Consider the following 19,102-nt stretch of genomic DNA (forward strand, 5'->3'; position numbering starts at 1 on the left):
TGCGAAGAATATAAAGCGATGAATCTATCTAAAACCTCAAAACTAATATAAATGTTAAAATTCATTCAGACTGACTTCTTTGTTCATCAATTCAGGCGGCGAGTCAATGCTGAATATCATTTGTCCATTTCACGTATCCACTTTAAAGTTTTCTCTAGTTTGATTCAAACCTTGGCAAGGAACACAACTCATTGCCTTTAAAACGACCTTTCATCGTTTTTTAAACCTGAAAAGTATATTCGAAAGGGTAGCAAACGTCATAACTTAAACTTTAAAGTTTCCCGCCAGTGGTACGACTGCCGAAACAATTCAATACGTTAGGATTTTTTTAACTTCAGCCCTCGTTTCGTTCTTAAAATTTACCCTCAACACTTTTTGCGCGGATCGATGTGGTTTTCATGAAACGTTTTTTCTCAGTGATGGCCCTCTTACGTGACGGTGTATGCTACGATCATGTCTAACTGGATAAAAAGTGGTCTGAATCAGTCATTGCAGCCTTTAAAAATCCCGTCATTTCGATGGAGCAAAGGTTAAATAAATAGATTTCAAATATGAGTCATATACTTAGAAAGAGACATGTTCCAGTACACGTCTTAAAAAAGGAAGACGAAACTCACAGCAGAATGTGCAAACTGATCTCCAGTTGATTATCCCAACTCAGCAAATATTGACTCTTAAATCTTTCTCCGATGAAAGACAGAAAAGAATGAAACTTATTACTTTCAGGCAGATTACCATTTTACAATATTCCCCTTAAGCTTTCTTCAAAAATTTCTGATGATGAATTGCCTTGTTCGAAAATGAGAATGTCCATCAGTTGTTTCAAATGCATGATTGTTTGATTCTGAAAGGTAAAGAGGGTCTAGACAGCTTCTTCACGGTAGTAAATAAATCCTGATCTAGTTGTCTGAATCAGTCATTTCAGTTTTTCAACTATTACTTAACTCAACAACATCCTGCTTGAAAGAAATTTATAAGGCATTTAACACACAATCAAAAAACCTTAAGACTGACAAGACTCAGGCTCAGTTTTATATAACGAGAACTGATTATGCTATGATTATTTGGAAGAAATGAGCATTATTATCCAGGTGCATTAAAACTCCCTAAAATAATTAATGTTTCGATATGCAGTTTACTCGACGGCAACTCACTCATGAGGCATGAAACATCAAAACCTGTTGAATGAATTCATGTTTCAATGGACAATTTACTAAACGGTAATTCAGTCAGGATGCAGTCAACATTCAAACCAAAAAACGCGTGCATTAATTTCTCCGACCTGAGAATGGCTACAAGAAACTGACCAAATACTCTTTTTATCACTATTATTTTAGTTGGCAAAAAGCCTTTCTAAAGTACTGCCTTCGTTTGCTGAAACTTCTTCAGCTCCCCTTTCATTTTTGTGTCTCGCCGGGTTATTTAAGAAGAATGAACGGTCATGCGATTTTGCTAAAAGCTGCAAAAAATGCACAGAGTAGCTACTATGTTTAGTGCATTTTCAAAGTAAAAACTTGCAAATTTATTTTAAGGTGGCTCGTACGGGTTTTCATCTTTTTGATGGTTTGTAACTTTGAAAGAATACAACAGAAAGACTGACTAAGGCCAGTTGAACACTTTTACGGGGTTGAATTACATAATCATTGGTTATCCAAAAATAAGTGTCATTTCGTCACTAGCAGTTTCCATGGCAACGCTTTCATAGGCTTATTCAGACGCATTTTTTAGCTTGTGGCTTAAATAATTCGAAAACTAACCCGGTGACCCCCTGATTTTTTTCAGTGATTCAGTTTTGGCACTTGAAAAGGAAAATACACAAAGATTTTTAAAAAATTATACGGAGCGGAATTTCAGAAAATCTACAAAAAGGGCAATTTTCAGACATCGCAAATTTCCTTCCGTAGAATTTTCTAGTTTTTTTTCTGATGATTCCTTTCGACGTTATTATCATATTGGAACAATAAAAAGAAGGGGTCACCGGACTTGTTTTCATGCGATAGCTTTGGTGAGTTTAGCAATTTCCACGCGCGTTCTCGCGCATTTAAAAATCTGGATTCTATAAGATCGACATTTGCTCATGATCTGTTTTAGCTACCGCTGACAATTGCGTGTGCTCGCGCGAGCACCTACGATCTGAAAAGTTTGGAGGAAGTTTGGAGAGCACTCAAAAAGTTAGAGTTGCCCTCGACTATTGCCTCGGATAACTCTTACGCTCCTTTCGAGTGGTAGGAAAAGGGGGTTTCTGGCACATTTACAAAAATACCCTAAAAAACAGGGCAGTTTTAAAAAATGATTTTTTTTCATTTTTTATCTCATTTAAAAAAAGAACGTTGTTTTTCAGGCACATTTTTTTCTTTCAAAAATCAAAGCAAAATTGAAGATCTGATTCAGTGGGTTTCTGGCACATTTTTAAAATTACCTGAAAAACAGGGCAATTTTGAAAACTGATGTTTTCATTTTTTATCTCATTTAAAAACAACGATGATTTCAAGGCAAAATGATTTACGCAGTTTCTTTCAAAAATCAAAGCAAAATTGAAGAATTTTGAGATTTGATTCTCAAGACAATCTCAAAATTCGTTTGAACCATCAGAAAAAACTAATGACAATATCTCAGAAAAAACTCATGATCGCGTTATTAATAGGTCACACTTTCAAGCTCTCTGTTGACGATGTTGAGCTGAGCATCAGAAAGAATGAAGATGTGACATTTAACATCTCCTGAACCCGATCCTTTCCTGTCAATTGCAAGATGAACTCCATCTTTTGTATTCACCAATCTCAATCCTGAACCATGAAGATCGTTGTCTCTCATGCTTCTAAGATCGATAAAGAGACCGAACCTGTCTCCAGCATAAAAGTCTGTTGCATTCATCGCACTGTTTTTCTTCCCAAATCTTCTAAAGACTTCTTCCCACATATCTCTTGCCTGCATTCCTTGGCTGTAAATCTTATTTGGAATACCATCAACAGTCAGCTTAACATCAGTGATGTTGGGATTAAACGTCTTTTCACTATTTCTTGTTCCTGCTGTGTATGTCTCATAAAAGAGAAGAAGAAGCCCCTTCATAGACCTCCTTGGAACATTGATGCTCTCATTGATGATTGTGTCAGAACCTTTATCTATTGAGATTGTCTTGAGATGAGTGATATGCTCGTACATGAATCTCTTTCCATTTTTGTAGTTAGAAAGGGCTTCATCAGCGAATTTTGGCTGTGAAGGACTTCATACTCAAGCTGGATGTCAGTCAATTTATAATAAAGTTTTGTTGGGTCGGATCCCCTCATAACACTACCAGCAGGTGCAAGCCTGAACTCGAAGAGAAGCTCATCAGAAAGAGCTCTCGGAAAAAAGACACCATGATCTTTCAAAATATCATGATCCAATGGAATCCTGTACATTTTCCCATACACTTCATTGAGCTTATTTTCTTTATCAAAGACTGAAGTCTTCTTATCTCCAGCGCTGCATCTGATTTTTGAAAGATCTTCAGACTGAATACCTTCTCTGAACATGTTTGCCCTCTCATTCTCAGTCAAGAAGAGGTCCTCCCAAAGCTTGAATAAATCATAACCATCAGTGTCTTGAACAATTTCTCTTGCAAACTTCAAAGTCAGTCGATCGACAAGAGCTCATGCTACATTGCTCACGAGGAAATTGTTTGCATGCCCAGCGACTGCCAAGTGGAAGACGAGTGCGAGCGATCCAGGCACAAGTACTACCCCATTATCAAGTTTTGGAACTGGAACCCTAAGGACTTCACCAGGGGAAGCACTATTCGGGTTGAATGTTACTCTGTGAATCACACGGTCTGCCTTGAGAGCGTTTGACATCTTCATTTCAAAACTCGGGCCAATTCTTTCACTGACTTCCACTTTTATAAAAGATATTTTTAAAAAATGGCAGATTTTGGAGATACTGATCCTCAGTTAGAACATAATGATGATGATGATGAAGGAGACACAACAACACCTTTTCAACCAGACGAGAATTCAACTCCGGGGCCCTCAGGTGAAGAAATTCCAATGACAACAATGAACAGAGAGCAAGAAAAGGGCCCAAAAACTGCTGAGACATCTTTTATTGAAAGAGACATTTTTGGTTCGCGAGTTTTAACTTCAAATGAGAATGCATGGGAATCACTTACTACAACTTTTCCTGAGGCAAAAGCTTCAGAGCTTGAAGTTTCATATAGCAAGAAAGGAAGGTTGCAGGTGAAGATGTTTGGTCAAGGTAAGAAGACATGTCCGTTGTTTACTGAAGAAAGAGGCACAAATGAGCAGAGGTTGAATCCAAGTCTCTCAAAAGAAATTAAAAAATCACTTGGTCCAGAGCGAGAGGTTTTGATTGCACAGAAAGATAAAGAAATTGAGAAGCTACAGCAGTCAATTTAAGATGATCGAGATATTGCTGATGATGAGAATGAAAACCCTGCTATAAGAGAACGAGCAAGAGAAAGGATAGCAGAAAATCAAGACTAGATTGATGCTCTTGAGAATGAAAGAGAGACTAGAAGAAAGATTATCACTCCGTGAGAGAGTGACAAACATCTTCAAAAAGTATGGTTTTACAGTCTCTGCTATTGTTTTGGCAGTTGGAACAACGATTGGAGTGATTGTGAGCACATTGACAAAAGGTTTGAAGACTGTTGCAAAAGGGGTGGGGAACGGGCTGAAGACTGTTGGAAAAAAGATCGCTGGAATTTTACCAGGTCTCATTGGTTCAGTAGTCGGCTTCGTTTTCAGAGCGGCTGGCTCAGTGATCAGCTTTCTCGGACAAAATGCTTGGGTTCTGATAATGGGTGTTGCCATATTCATGGTTGAGCGATTTCAAAACAAAAGGCGATAAATCAGGAAGGCAGAGACCAGTCCAACCGAAATCAATCCAACCTTAATTTTATCATGATTTGTATCGCTGTCGCTCTTGCTCTTGCTTGTCTTCGTAGCCTCAGACTGAACCTCAGTTGAAGTCTTTTGAGAAGTAGGCCTCTTGATTTTTGATGAGCCCCCATTCATATGCTTAACTCCGACTGATTTCATCTTCAAATTCACTGATTTATTGACCCCAAACTTCATGTCAGAACTTGCCTTCTTCAGCTTGTTATTATACCCAACTGTGCTCTGTGTGTTCAAAAGAAGATTTGAAGGCATCAGCCAGTTACCTAGTGAGATTGTAAGATCAAGTCTCACTTTCGCCTCATCAATCGCGAGCTGAAACCTCTGCACGCTCTTTGAGATGTCTGTCATTCTGATCGCATCCTCAACTAAAACAAGGAACTCACTCTGTGCCTCTTTCGCACTTCCTGATAAACCTAAGATGGACGATCTTACATTGACTTGTGAACCAAGAATACAATAAACAAATGCCTCAATCAACTGATTCAATCTCGCCATCTCGGCTTGAGCCAAGCCTTCTGACTTATCTGCCATGAAAAACTCAAACTGTTTTTCAACTTTAACATTGTCATTCCTTATGAAATATACCAGATTGCCTTTTTCAGCTTTTCCACCTTCATCGCTGAACTTGTTGTTACCAGGATATGGGATTGCAGTTGCCATAGGTCCAGTATTTGTGACATAAATGAAAACAGATCCGAGACCGTGATTTCTTCCTTTTTTGAAGCGGAAGTCTGTGCTTGACGAAATTCCAAACTCTGAACACAATCTTTTGAACGACGGCTGATCGTAGTTATTTTTCATCTGACTGAAAGTTGTGTCGCCCAGGAGAGCCGGTTCACTCTGTGTTCCACCCATCTCAGAGAGAATTCTTCTGAGTGTGAAATAAATGTGAAACTGCAGAAACGATTTGATCTGTTCTGGAACCATGTCAAATAGTTCACGAGAGATTCCACAGCCTGAAGTAGCGCACCACACAGCAAAGTTGAATTGTTGAGGCCAGTAGCTCATATTCGGCCCAGCAAGCCATCTCTTTGATTCTGCGCCTGAGCTGTGCAGAATTTTCGTTCTTGTGAATATTTCTCTGAATTTTGCTTTGAAATATTGATTTGGGGTAACAAATATCTTTATCTCTTCATTAAGGTGACTTTTCAAAGTCTCGTGAAATGGAACTGTAGCCACGAGAGTTATTATTATTATTATTTTTTTTTTCTTATCAGTTCTGTCGTTCGTCTTTGTTAATTGTAATTAGTGTAAATAGTTCTCGTCTCGATAGTTCAGTTCTGTATTTATTAGTTTGTATTTTTTCGTGCTGTCAAAATGTAAATTAAGTTTGTCAGCGTTGTTTCATGCAATCGCCTTTGAGTATTGTGTAGCCTTGTTTAGTCTATTGTTTTAGCCTTTTATCTGCTATATAACATCGTAGTTGTGATTTTCATTCAGTCGTTGTTATTCCGGAGTGCCGTACAGATCTTGTAAGTAGTTACGCTTTCGTTTGTACTTTCCTGTAGTTTCTCGTATTCCTTTCGTTGTATTTTAGTTTCGTTGGGTTTAAGTTCGCATTGTTAATTCTGTATTTTTTCTGTGTGTTATGTACAAGTGAATCGTCGAGATTAAAAGGTACGTATTTCAAACTGTAACGGAGTGTCAGTTACAGGAACTGCTGGAACCTCCTTAATTGCAGAAGGATTCAAAGTGAGCTCAATGGGAAATCCTGCTATTCCAAGCGCGCGCTTCATTTCATCATCCCAGTCTTTTCTGATTGATCCTGAGACGCTGGTTTGAACACCATTAGCTTGATCTAAGTAAACTTCTGCTTTTCCCTGTGTTTTCACAGTTCTCTTCAAAGAACCTCTTTTGAATCTTGTTGAGCGAAGCGTTGAGCATATCAGGCTTGTGATTTGTTCTCTTTACAACTCATGGCACAACTTGAGTCGCTCTGGAGAAATATCTATATTTGATGCTCAGGACAATTCATCTGTAAAGACAATTCCTGAAGGAAATTATTCACTGAAAAGCCTTGGCGAAGCTCTTGAGGATAGATTGAAAAACGAAGGAGTCAAAGTTCGACTGAATGCCTCAAGGGCAAGTTTGGAAATCATTAAAAATCCTCAAAACAAAAAGATTCTTCTTGATAATGATCTGGCTGATCTTCTTGGAATTAAACGGCGTTTGCAAAAAATAAATTTGTCAAAACTTTTTCATCACTTAACAACTATCTTGTCCGCTGTGATCTTTTGGATGAGAATGAAAACCTTCTCAATGGAAAGCCGTCACAAGTTCTTGCGTGTTTTGACATTGCAGGAGAACCCTTTGAGAGGGTGAACTATTTTTCTGAAACCCCATCACCGCGAAAAATATCTCCAAGGAATGAAATCACATCAATGAAGATTTCTGTGACTGATGAAAATGACAAAATAATTGATTTTAATGGAATGCCAATGAGATTTGAGTTTGAGATAATCTAATTATTAAAAATGTCTGCTGAAAATATTTTACCAAGTGCAACACCGGTGTATACTTCTCTCCCAAATTCAAGCTCTGATTTCAGGTTGAAAAAGATTTGTGATTGCCAGAAGGAAATTGAAAATGAGATTTCAAAATAAGATAAGGTGAGATTTCACAATAAGGTGACAAAAGTTGAGCTTGAGCTTTTGAGTGATCCAGACATGCTTCTGATGTTTGAGAAAGGAATTCGTGGAGGAATCTCCATGATCCCAAATCGCTATGGAAAAGCAAACAACAAATACATGAGTTTAAAGTTTGACAGAAAAAAACCATCAAAATATCTGACTTATCTTGACACAAACAATCTTTATGGATGGGCAATGTGCAAACCTCTTCCTGTCAGAGGTTTCAAATGGATGAGTCAAGAAGAGATTGGAGACTGGAGAGCGAGCGAGATAGATATTCCCTGCATTCTTGAGGTTGAATATCCAAAAGAGCTTCATGATCTTCACAACGATTATCCTCTTGCTCAAGAGAGAATCATGATCCACTCAAACAAAGTTGGGAAACTTGTGCCAAATCTGAACGATAAGAAGAAATATATCATTCATCACCAGAATCTCAAACAGTGCCTTGAACTCGGCTTGAGACTGAAAAAGATTTAAGGAGGAATCAAATTTGAAGAAGAACCTTGGCTGAAAAGTTATATAGAGCTCAACACAAATTTGCGCACGAATGCAAAAAATGAATTTGAAAAGGATTTCTTCAAGTTGATGAACAACTCTGTGTTTGGAAAAACAATGGAAAACATCAGGAAACGAGTTGATGTGAGGCTTCTGAACAATCGAAAGAAAGCACAAAAGCTTTCAGCAAAACCAAACTTCAAGCATTGCACAATATTTGACGAAAATCTCATTGCAATACATACGGGGAGAACATCAATAAAGTTTGACAAGCCAGTTTTCTGTGGAATGGCTATTCTTGATCTCAGCAAGACTTTGATGTACGATTTCCACTACAACTACATAAAAAAGAAATGTGGAGATAAAGCCAAGCTTCTTTTCACAGACACTGACAGTCTCATGTATGAGATTGAAACTGAGGACTTTTACAAAGACATAGCAGCAGATGTTGAAGAAAAGTGTGACACCAGCAACTTTCCAAAAGACCACATTTCAAATAATAATAATAATAATTTACATTTCTAAAGCGCTAAAATTATAAAATATTCTAAAGCGCTTTACAACATTATTAACTACAAATTTATAAAATGATAAACGACAAAATATCAAAACAAACTGTAAGCCAGCTTGAATAGATGTGTCTTAAGCTTTGACTTAAAAATCGTTACACTTGGACTGTTTCGAATTTCAAGCGGCAGTTCGTTCCACAAAAAAGGTCCAGAACGGGCAAAGGCACGATCACCAAAGGTCTTAAAGTTAGTTCTTGGGACCTTAAGGAGACCCTGATCGAAGATCCCAACTGGTTGCAACAAAAAAGTTGTGTGCATGATGAAAGATGAGGCTGGTGGAAAGATTATTGAGGAGTTTGTTGGATTGAGAGCAAAACTTTACAGCTACGATATTCTTGAGGGTAAAGAAGAGAAAAAGTGCAAGGGAATCAAGGAGACTGTGATAAAGAAGAATATAACTCACGAAGACTACAAAAAGTGCTTATTTAGCGGAAACATACAAATGAGAAAGATGAATGCAATCAGATCACACAGACATGAGATATTCAGTGAGACCATCAACAAAATTGCTCTGAGTGCAAATGATGATAGGACAATCATAAGAGAAGACAAGATCTCAAATTTTTCACATGGGCACTATAAAATATGAATCCTCAAAATATTCCTTTCAATACATTAATAGTTGGACCAACAAATTCAGGAAAGACAAAATATGTCGTCAATCTTTTGAGCAATAAATTCAATCAGAAATTCGATTACATTTTTTTGATTTGTCCAACATTCATCCACAACAAAACTTATGATAATTTTGGAGATTTAGACAAAGACCTCTTTATCTTGACTCCACTTCAAAACCAGATTGATTTTTGTCTCAAGCTCATTAGTTTTGTTTATGAGGGAACTAATACACTTATCATCCTTGATGACTGTGCGGCTTCAAAGGATGTGAAGCAGAGGACAAATGAACTCGTGAATTTAGCATTTAGTGCAAGACATAAGGGAATCACTGTTTGGGTGCTCACACAGCAGATGACAAGTATCGCAAAATCATTCAGAGAAAACGTTGCTGCACTGGTTTTATTCTACACACCTTCGGCCAAGGATATGAAGGCAACATTTGATGATTATGCAGGTGATTTGACGAAAGAAGAGCAAATTAAATTAATAGCAAAGCTGAAGAATGAGGAATATTCTCATCTGATTTTATCACTTCGTCATCCTTTCGATTTAAAATTTGAAAAAGAAATAAAATAGAGATGAGCGAAGCGAGCAAAGAACAAGAAGCAATCACAGATATTATTGCTATGAACATTCTCGAAGCAGAACCCACAAGTGATTCAGATCACCGAGAGCAACTTGCTATTCTCGTTGCGAGTGGAAGAGCAAAGGAAATGATCGGTGTCTCTCTCACCCAGGATCAAGTCAAAAGGCTTTCTGAAAAAGATGTTGAGAAGTACTTCAAAAGATATGAGGCCTCAATCTCTTCAAAGACTTGTGATGCGATAATCGACACATTTCTTCAGCTTTCGTGTAAAGCGTTGGCGTATTTTCTCCCTGTTGACGAAGGAAAACTCATGAAAGACTTGAACGATGACTTCATTGTGAAGAGAGAACTCGGAATGATTGCAGGAAGCTTGAGTTTGAAGTATGGAAAGTACATGGCGATCGCAAGTGCTGCTCTTCTCACTGCCAAAAATGTTGAAGTTCCCTTAAAACCAAATGTGGTTAATGTTGAAGTAGAAAGTAATTGTGAAGAACTTGAATAAGAACTTGAAAAAGAACTTGAATAAGAACTTGAATAAGAACTTGAATAAGAACTTGAATAAGAACTTGAATAAGAACTTAAAAATAATGTGACAAGAAATAAAATGGAAGAAAAAGAATCTCAAGATCCAGCAGAGCCGTCGAAGTCGCAGTCGCCGACAGCACAACAAGTCACTTCAACTGATCAAAATAAGACGAAACCGAAAAAAGATCCAGGGCGTATCGCTTCGGGGAAAAAACTTGCTGAACATAACAGAAGAGTTACAGAGCAAAAAAAGGTGAGGTCACCAAACCTTGAGCCAGAACCAGAACCAAAACCAGAGCCATCATCATCATCATCATCATTCTCACTCACTCAAATTCTTTCAGTTGCAAGTATTGTTCTTTCACTGGCTGGACTGTACTATAAAAGGAAAGAGTTGATGGAGCTCGTAAAATCACGACCAAATCCAGAACTAAAGCAAATTCAGCGCATCTCTGCGGGGGAATCAGCGGAGTTGCCTCAAATTCCAAAAGGAGTAAAACCAAAGGATTGATTTTTTTTGTCTTCCAAATAAAAACGTCTGATAATACACTTGTGAAAAGTTTGACTGATTCAGCTACATTGACTGGGTTGGCTGCTGGAATTGGATGGGTAGCAAAGAGAGTTATCAAAGAACCGATGACTTCTGATCCGAGTTCAAATCTCATGAACTATGTAAAGTTCACTCTCGTGATCGCTGGATCAATCGCAGCAAAAAAATATCTTGAAGAACAGAAGATTTTGCCATCTTAAGAAATGCATTTAAGTTCGCGGCGACAACGCAGACTAACTCAATATTCTATGAGATTAATTTCATGATGAAAACTTGCCAGCGATTAATAAAATGGCAAGCATAGCAATAATGATTGGAGGAGCACTCATCAATGCAACTGCATTTGTTGGTGGGAGCTATCTCGCAAAATATTTGAGTGGAGATAAAAATAGTGTTGAAGAAGAGAAGAAGAGACATGATCTTGCTGTAGAAAAATACCAGGCAGCTTATGAGAAATATCAAGAGAATCGGACAAAGCTTCTCGATTGGATTGCAGCAAACGACCGAATCAAAAAAGAGGCAAATCAAAATTTTGTTGATACAGATTATGCTTTAAAGCTTTACAACAAGGCACATAGTGAAGAACTTGATATGAAAGAACCACATTTTTCTAACTTCTACAAAACGCGCACACAACAGAAACAAGGTGACATGATTTATGCCGGAGGAAAGGCTTTGGCTTTGGGATTGGCTGCCAGTCGATTTCTGTGAAAGCAAAAGAAAATGGAGAGAAAACTTTCAAGAGTTTACTATAGCCCGAAAGGATTTTGGAAGGGATTGGGTGCAGTGAAAAAGTTGGCAGAAGAAGCTCGGGTTCCAGAAGATGTCGCAAAGCTTTGGCTGATGAGACAAGCCATCTGGCAGATTTATTTGCCTGCACCTAAGCATATCCCACGGCCAATGTTTGATGTTGATTTTCCAAATACACTCCATCAGGCCGATCTTCTTTTCCTTCCTCATGACAAACTTTTTAGAAAGGTCTATAAATATGCATTGACAGTGGTCGATGTTGCGAGCAGATTCAAGGCTGCTGTACCTCTCACCTCAAAAGAATCTTCTGAGGTCTCAAAGGCTTTTCAGACAAGTTACAAAAGAGGACCATTGAGATGGCCAAAAATTCTTCAGGTTGATCCTGGACGTGAATTCATGGGTGAAACAACTAGAGAGATGGCAAAGCATGATGTGAGAATTAGAAGAGGAAACGTAAACGTTCATAGAGATCAAGGGATAGTTGAGCGATTTAATCGAACGTTGGGTGAGCGCCTTTTTAGTTTCCAATACGGCGAAGAGATGAACTTCAAAGACAGAACGAGATCAACAGAATGGGTGAAGAGACTTCCAGAAGTTGTTTCAGCATTAAATCGTGAGGAGACAAGATTGACTGGAAAGAAACCAATTAACGCAATCAAAGAAAAGGTGGTTGACGCAAAGAGTTCAACTTCTTATTCAAGGCCTGTTGGCTTGAAAGAAAAGAGACTTGGCTATTCAAAAAACGTGAGATATCTCTATGCTACTGGCGAGTTAGAAGGTGGACAAAGAAGAGCAACAGATCCAATCGGGTCTCTAAAGGTTTCAATATCGAAAAAGCACTTGTGAATGAAATAGAACCTGTTCTTTACTATCTGAAAGATGGACCAAAGCGAGGATTTGTCAGAGAAGAGCTTCAGATTGTTCCACCTAAAACTGAGCTAACTCCTGAAGGAATTCGATGAAGAGAATGCTTCATAAGCCTTTATGTGTTTTTTCTGAGATATTGTCATTAGTTTTTTTCTGATGGTTCAAACGAATTTTGAGATTGTCTTGAGAATCAAATCTCAAAATTCTTCAATTTTGCTTTGATTTTTGAAAGAAACTGCGTAAATCATTTTGCCTTGAAATCATCGTTGTTTTTTAAATGAGATAAAAAATGAAAACATTAGTTTTCAAAATTGTCCTTTTTTTCAGGCAATTTTAAAAATGTGCCAAAAACCCACTGAATCAAATCTTCAATTTTGCTTTGATTTTTGAAAGAAAAAAATGTGCCTGAAAAACATCGTCTTTTTTTAAATGAGATAAAAAATGAAAAAGAAATCATTTTTCAAAACTGCCCTGTTTTTCAGGGTATTTTTGTAAATGTGCCAGGAACCCCCTTTTCCTTCTACTTTTCGTGCTCTCCAAAGTTCCCACGTGCTCCATAACTTGATAGTTCACGCTAAAGCATGAACCAACTGTTAAATATCTTTGACAGACTTGTCATCAGTCAATGATGGCAAAATGACACTGAAAAGTCTAGTGAAGATCATTCACCCATCTTTTCCCCTTGAGGACCAAATATGTTTTTTTTAGGTTTTGCACCTGTGACTCAATCGCAGGGGTAACGACCTTCCAATTGGCACTCGTGCTTATAGCTTTTGAAGTTTTCATCATGATGCAAAATATAAGTAGTTTTGTAAATAGGATTTTTTTAACTTCAGCCTTAGTTTTGTTCTTAAAACATACATGCTTTCTAAATTTTTGCGCGAGTTAATGTGGTTTTGATTAAATGTTTTTTCTTTGCAATGATTCTCTTACCTGACGTCGGATGTTAGGCTCATCTAGCTCCATGAAATTAAAATTGTTTATCTTGGATTCCTTCAGTTGTGGTCTAAATCAGGTACTGTGGTCAAAAATCCCACCCATTCGATGGATGAAAGGCTTCGTAGATTAATTTCAAATATGAGCATATAGTTACAAAGAGACGTGTTTCAGTCGTCTTAAAAAGAGGAAGAGGAAACTCATCTATCTCCGGTGAAAGACAGACAAGAATGAACCTTACTAATTAAAGGCGGATTACCATTTTACAATATTCACCTTAAGCTTTTTTCAGAAGTTTCTGGCGATAACTTGCATTGTTCGAGGTAAAGTTTCAAATTCTCGCAGATAAGCATGTGTACCAGTTGTTTCAAATGTATGATTGTTTGATTCTGATAGGTGGACAGAGTCTAGACAGCTTCTTAAATAAACCCTGATCTAGTTGTCTCAGTTAGTCATGAATTTTTATCTTAACTCAACAACATCCAGTTTGAAAGAAAGTTATAAGGCATTCAACTCGCAGTCCAAAAACCTTAAACGACTGACAAGACTCAGGCTCTGTCTTTTACCACAAGAGTGACTCGTGAGTGTCCAAGGGAATACAGTAAATGCTGGTATAACCTGCATTAGATATGGAATATTTCATGACCATATATTCTTTGGGGAGTCGCCACAGCTATCCACAATTAAAAGAGGTTTTTTATCGATTAATTTCAGAGTTAAGAAAGCACTTTTACAGAGTCCCTATGTATGCCTGCTCAGCTTCTTTCTAATGAAAGAAGGACATGAAATAAAATCCTTGGAGCATAATTATCCTGAATTACCTCACGTATTCAGGAGCATGTGCACAGCTGTATTTGATCATCGAGGACGACTGACTCATCGCTATATCATTCACACAGTTCCCATCTATCAATATCTGTAATCGATTTGTCATTAATCAAGGTAGAAAACCCATAAAATAGCCTGGTTAAGATCAGTTAGCCAACATTTCACCCTGAAGCCCAGAGCGTTTGTTTGAGTATGTCTCACTTGTACTCAATCGTAAGTACGCTTTGGAACTTCTATAGAAGGACTGAAATTCTTCCCCACCTGGCACTCGGGCTAAGCGTTGGAATGTTTAACAATCTAAACAATTTTTATCCCTTGAAAAGTTTTAGGAATTCAGCCGTTGGTTTTTTACCTAGTTGCAAGGAAAATAAACATTGTTGTTTCCGGCAATATTTTCCAAATCTCCACGTGTAACGAGAATGATGACTGAAAAGTCTAACACAGAATAAATTTCTCAGGCAAAGGTGAAAAAGTCAGTGGAACTAGCTCTAACTCCTTAGATTTATTTTCAAATTTCGTCTGATCAGTGTAATCCTTATTTATAAATAGACTTTTTTATGGGGAACGAAGGGATCTAATAGTAGCTGATTATAATTATATGTGTTACAGTCCTCATTTCAGGTCAGTGATGAATCTTATCGTCTGCGTTTTGCTGATCACTGCTTGTGTGACGCTCGCCATGTAAGTATCAATAAACTAGTTTGAGAAGATTAAATTGATCAGTCCGGTATGTCCCAATATATGAGGACAGCGTGACGTCATGAAGCTATTGTTTGCAGGGATTGATTACAAACTTAAACTCACCTTGCCTCCAGCCAAGAACATTTTGCAATACCATGGTGTTCATTATTCTCCTTTATAAACTTTTTGATGACTTCAATCTTGTAAGGAGAACTCAGTCGATTTTCAATTCACAGATTTCACATTTTCTTTACAGCTCCGAAGAGTTGCTTTTTGGTTTTACTAATAATGGTAAGTTTTACAAGCGATATCCACCTGAACGCGCCAGTAAAAATTGGCTGGGATCAGCCTCTTTGATCGGCGGTGGAGGATGGACCAGTCTCAAGCATTTTTTCTTCCACCCAGACGGTACCTTATATGGTGTTCACAACGACAAGTTCTACAAAGGGCCTCCGCCTTCTTCTGGACAGAACTGGATCAGTGAAGCGACTCTCGTTGGCACTGGAGGATGGAATGTCTTTCAGTTTCTGTTTTTTGATCCTAAAGGGATGCTGTACGGCGTCGCAAATGGCAAGTTTTATCGGCGAGCTCCTCCTACACATGGCTCAGACAACTGGCTGGGATCTGCTACACTGGTTGGAAGTGGCGGCTGGCAAGTCTTCCAGTTTTTATTCTTCGATAACAAGGGAATGCTGTATGGCGTTGAAAACGGAAAGTTTCACAAGAGAGAGCCACCCACTGATGCAGGGGACAACTGGTTGGGATCATCGACTCTGATTGGCACTGGAGGATGGAACAATTTCAAGTTGCTTTTCTTCATGAATGATGGCCTGTTGTATGGTGTCAACCAGGACAAGTTCTACAAGCTTGCACCTCCTAGCCATGCGCACGATAACTGGATGAGTTCCGCGTCATTGATAGACTCAGGCGGCTGGTCTGTGTTCAAGTTCCTGATGTCTCCTCTGCGGCCTCCTCCACCCGCGGGGTAATTGAAAGTTATCACTATTAAGTTAATTTTCTAGTAGTGCATTTCTTAAAGTTGTTGCGCATAATATTACAGGTTTATTTGTAGGTGTGGATGGGTAGGAATACTATCACCCCTATTTATTCAGTTCCTTCCGTTCACGAAAGATACACCAGGAAACGATGAAATGTTCCTCAGCTGCGAGCTAAATGATGTTACACAGATAAACTTAAGTGTAAACAGCTTAAAATTCAAATGAGTACTTCAGCTGGTTAGGATGAAGAAAATTCAGGATAAGCAATCTTGCCAAAAAGAAATTTGATTAGAATCAATAAACAGTAAAACCATGGGACAGTTTACCATCGGCGGGATAACTGTGCAAATACAACTGTATCATGTTGAAAGCGTAACATTGAAAAATGATAGCAGCTAGTTTTCCAAAACAAGATCAAGATATAACTATACCTTAAAAATAAAAGAGCGGGGGTGTGAATATATTCAAGATACTTCTAACCACAAGATCCCGTCAGTTTTTTCGTAATAACTTACAACAGGAAGGAAACCATGGCCAAATAACTTGCTGAATATTTATTTTCTGAAAAAATATTTCTTATACAATAAGCTCCACCCATTAACTAGAAGAGAGCTTTGGGGATCAGTGTCTGAGTCTTTAGTTGTCGTTGTTGCTGTGGGTGTTTTTTTTTTTTTAGAATAGATTGGTGGTGCGTAGCCAGGTCAAATGATAGAGAATGACGTTGTTTGTCCTTTAGGCTAAGACGTGAGGACACATTTTGAATCGGTGATAGGTCTGAAGTTTAAGGAAAACATGTCAATTAAACAGTAGTTTTCCAGCTATTCATCATGATTGTGATTCTCTGCTATGAAGAACGAAGAGAGAATGTGCAAGTCGCGTCCTGATCTGTGGTGTGCAAGGAATAAACTCAAGAGTCTGGGTGGACACAACCAGGCTTAAATTTCTGCCTGATAAATAAACACCGTCTGTCGTAAGCAGTTTTGATTAAGACTAGTTCTTACCCAAGATTTCTCTCTAAGGCTTCTTAGTGAATCTTGATGTGACTTACTTTGCAGTTTACACCAACCACAATGCTCCAAAGCATCATTTCGTAAAAAAACCGCCTCTTTCGGTCCTACATCATATTTTAGTGCGCAAAACTCAGTACAATATAAAGCAATAACAGAAACATAGATTTCTTTCCTTCCGTACGAAATGGATAAGAGTTGATAAATATAGTTGCTTTGTAGCAGCTCAAAAACTGATTTGATCCTTTCAGAATACTTTATGGAGTTGTCAACACTGGTAAGTTCTACAAGCGACAACCACCTCAAGAAGTCAGCGACAATTGGCTGGGAACAGCCACTTTGATCGGCGGGGGAGGATGGACCAGCTTTAAGCATTTGTTCTTCCACCCAGACGGTACTTTACACGGTGTTCACAACGATAAGTTCTACAAAGGGCCGCCGCCTTCTTCTGGACAGAACTGGATCAGTGAAGCGACTCTCGTTGGCACTGGAGGATGGAATGTCTTCCAGTCTCTGTTTTTTGATCCTAAAGGGATGCTGTACGGCGTCGCAAATGGCAAGTTTTATCGGCGAGCTCCCCCTATACATGGCTCGGACAACTGGCTGGGATCTGCCACACTGGTTGGAAATGGCGGCTGGCAAGTCTTCCAGTTTTTGTTCTTCGATAAAAAGGGAATGCTGTATGGCGTTGAAAACGGAAAGTTTCACAAGAGAGAGCCACCCTCTGATGTGGGAGACAACTGGTTGGGATCATCGACTCTGATTGGCACTGGAGGATGGAACAATTTCAAGTTGCTTTTCTTCATGAATGATGGCCTGTTGTATGGTATCAACCAGGACAAGTTCTACAAACGTGCACCTCCTAGCCATGCGCACGATAATTGGATGGATTCTGCGACATTGATAGGCTCAGGTGGTTGGTCTGTGTTTAAGTTCTTGATTTCCCCTCTGGTCGTAACTGATGAATGGCTTTCATAACGACGGCACAGCAGCTCAAAATGCCGGATCTTGAACTGACCTAGGAATTAAGTTAAGGGATGGATGATGGAATATATTTCTTCTCTCTTCCCTTAATGTAAAACGAAGGGAATGAAAGCAAAAATACAAGCAAATAAAAATGTCTGAGTTGTGAACGGTCCTCATTAATCCTGGACAAAAAGCGAAAAAAACACCCACGAAATATTCTGTTGAAGCATTGCAAATTGCAGTTGATTATTTAAAAGAAGCAAAGTGAAGGTTTGGCCCAGCAGTTTTTGGGTGTAAATGATTTTGTTCAGTTATCTTTCAGAGAAATCGAAAATTTTATAACCGAGAAATTTCTCGTATCATCATACTAGATATCTGCTTTTTCTCTACTGACGTTGCCGCCACACACGATGTAGTTCTCTACATCAAGCGAGAGATATCAATAATTATGTGATTTAAATATCCCCATTCAAAGAACCACAAGTTAATGTGCACGACCGAAAATGTACCAACAAGTAACAGATTGATCTTTTTAGACCATTATCAACAGAAATCTGCCCATTCAAACTGAGACTGAAGGTTACTCGGGTCGAAAAGGTATTTTGGCTCTTGCACTTCCCCAGTTCCACATACCAGTCACAGATTCGTGACGGATTATCCAAAAACGATAAATACCGGAATTGAATGTAACATTTGGTGTCAGATAAGCATTTTATTGGGCTGTAATAATGTCCTACACCACCACGTAATGCGTGTGTGTAAAAGTCATCCCTTTTGTCGATCGAGTTTTTACACAAACTTGGGGCTTCTTAACTCTTTACACCCTAACATCAGCATGTATATTTTCCACTGTTCTCTACACATTTCCTTGGGTGGGGACATGGAAAATTTGTTAAACCATGGAGAACTTGATTAGTTGGTGATCATTTCGTTTATTCTCCTGACCCTAATGTGTGATTCAGGGCTGATATTGTTAGGAGAAATTAGATGCTAGTCACTCTTAGAGGTCAAAGGGTTGAAGAAGGCCTGCGGACCTATCAGGAAACTATGGTTACGTTGATGGTGATCTTTTCTATAATTATTGGCCCCTACTGGTTGTAATAGGTTGACGCAAGGACAGGAAAGTGACGTCATCTGATAAAGAAATAGATTTTTGACATGATGGGAGTCATTGCAACGTGATTTTAAAAGGCGT

The 19,102-nt window shown here is 38.5% G+C and overlaps 4 protein-coding genes and 1 pseudogene across 4 annotated transcripts; 3 read left to right on the plus strand and 2 right to left on the minus strand.

The window, feature by feature from the left end:
* Positions 1-2,510: 2,510 nt before the first annotated feature.
* Positions 2,511-4,811, minus strand: LOC148722164 (uncharacterized; annotated as a pseudogene).
* Positions 4,812-4,829: 18 nt separating this feature from the next.
* On the minus strand, positions 4,830-5,906 carry LOC148722165 (uncharacterized). Its single transcript, XM_088737007.1, has one exon. The coding sequence runs from the start codon at positions 5,904-5,906 to the stop codon at positions 4,830-4,832; it is 1,077 nt and encodes a 358-aa protein (XP_088593133.1).
* Positions 5,907-10,923: 5,017 nt separating this feature from the next.
* Positions 10,924-11,683, plus strand: LOC148722166 (uncharacterized). Its single transcript, XM_088737300.1, has one exon. It carries the CDS (start codon positions 11,166-11,168, stop codon positions 11,583-11,585), a length of 420 nt encoding a protein of 139 aa, XP_088593426.1. The 5' UTR covers positions 10,924-11,165; the 3' UTR covers positions 11,586-11,683.
* Positions 11,598-12,470, plus strand: LOC148722167 (uncharacterized). The gene has a single exon (XM_088737008.1). The coding sequence runs from the start codon at positions 11,598-11,600 to the stop codon at positions 12,468-12,470; it is 873 nt and encodes a 290-aa protein (XP_088593134.1).
* Positions 12,471-14,883: 2,413 nt separating this feature from the next.
* On the plus strand, positions 14,884-18,029 carry LOC148722168 (uncharacterized). The gene is made up of 3 exons (XM_088736556.1): positions 14,884-14,936; positions 15,193-15,921; positions 17,193-18,029. The coding sequence occupies exons 1-3, from the start codon at positions 14,884-14,886 to the stop codon at positions 17,917-17,919; spliced, it is 1,509 nt and encodes a 502-aa protein (XP_088592682.1). The 3' UTR covers positions 17,920-18,029.
* Positions 18,030-19,102: the final 1,073 nt, after the last annotated feature.

This window comes from Stylophora pistillata, chromosome 10, assembly GCF_964205215.1.
Source record: "Stylophora pistillata chromosome 10, jaStyPist1.2, whole genome shotgun sequence".
Taxonomy (NCBI): Eukaryota; Metazoa; Cnidaria; class Anthozoa; order Scleractinia; family Pocilloporidae; genus Stylophora; species Stylophora pistillata.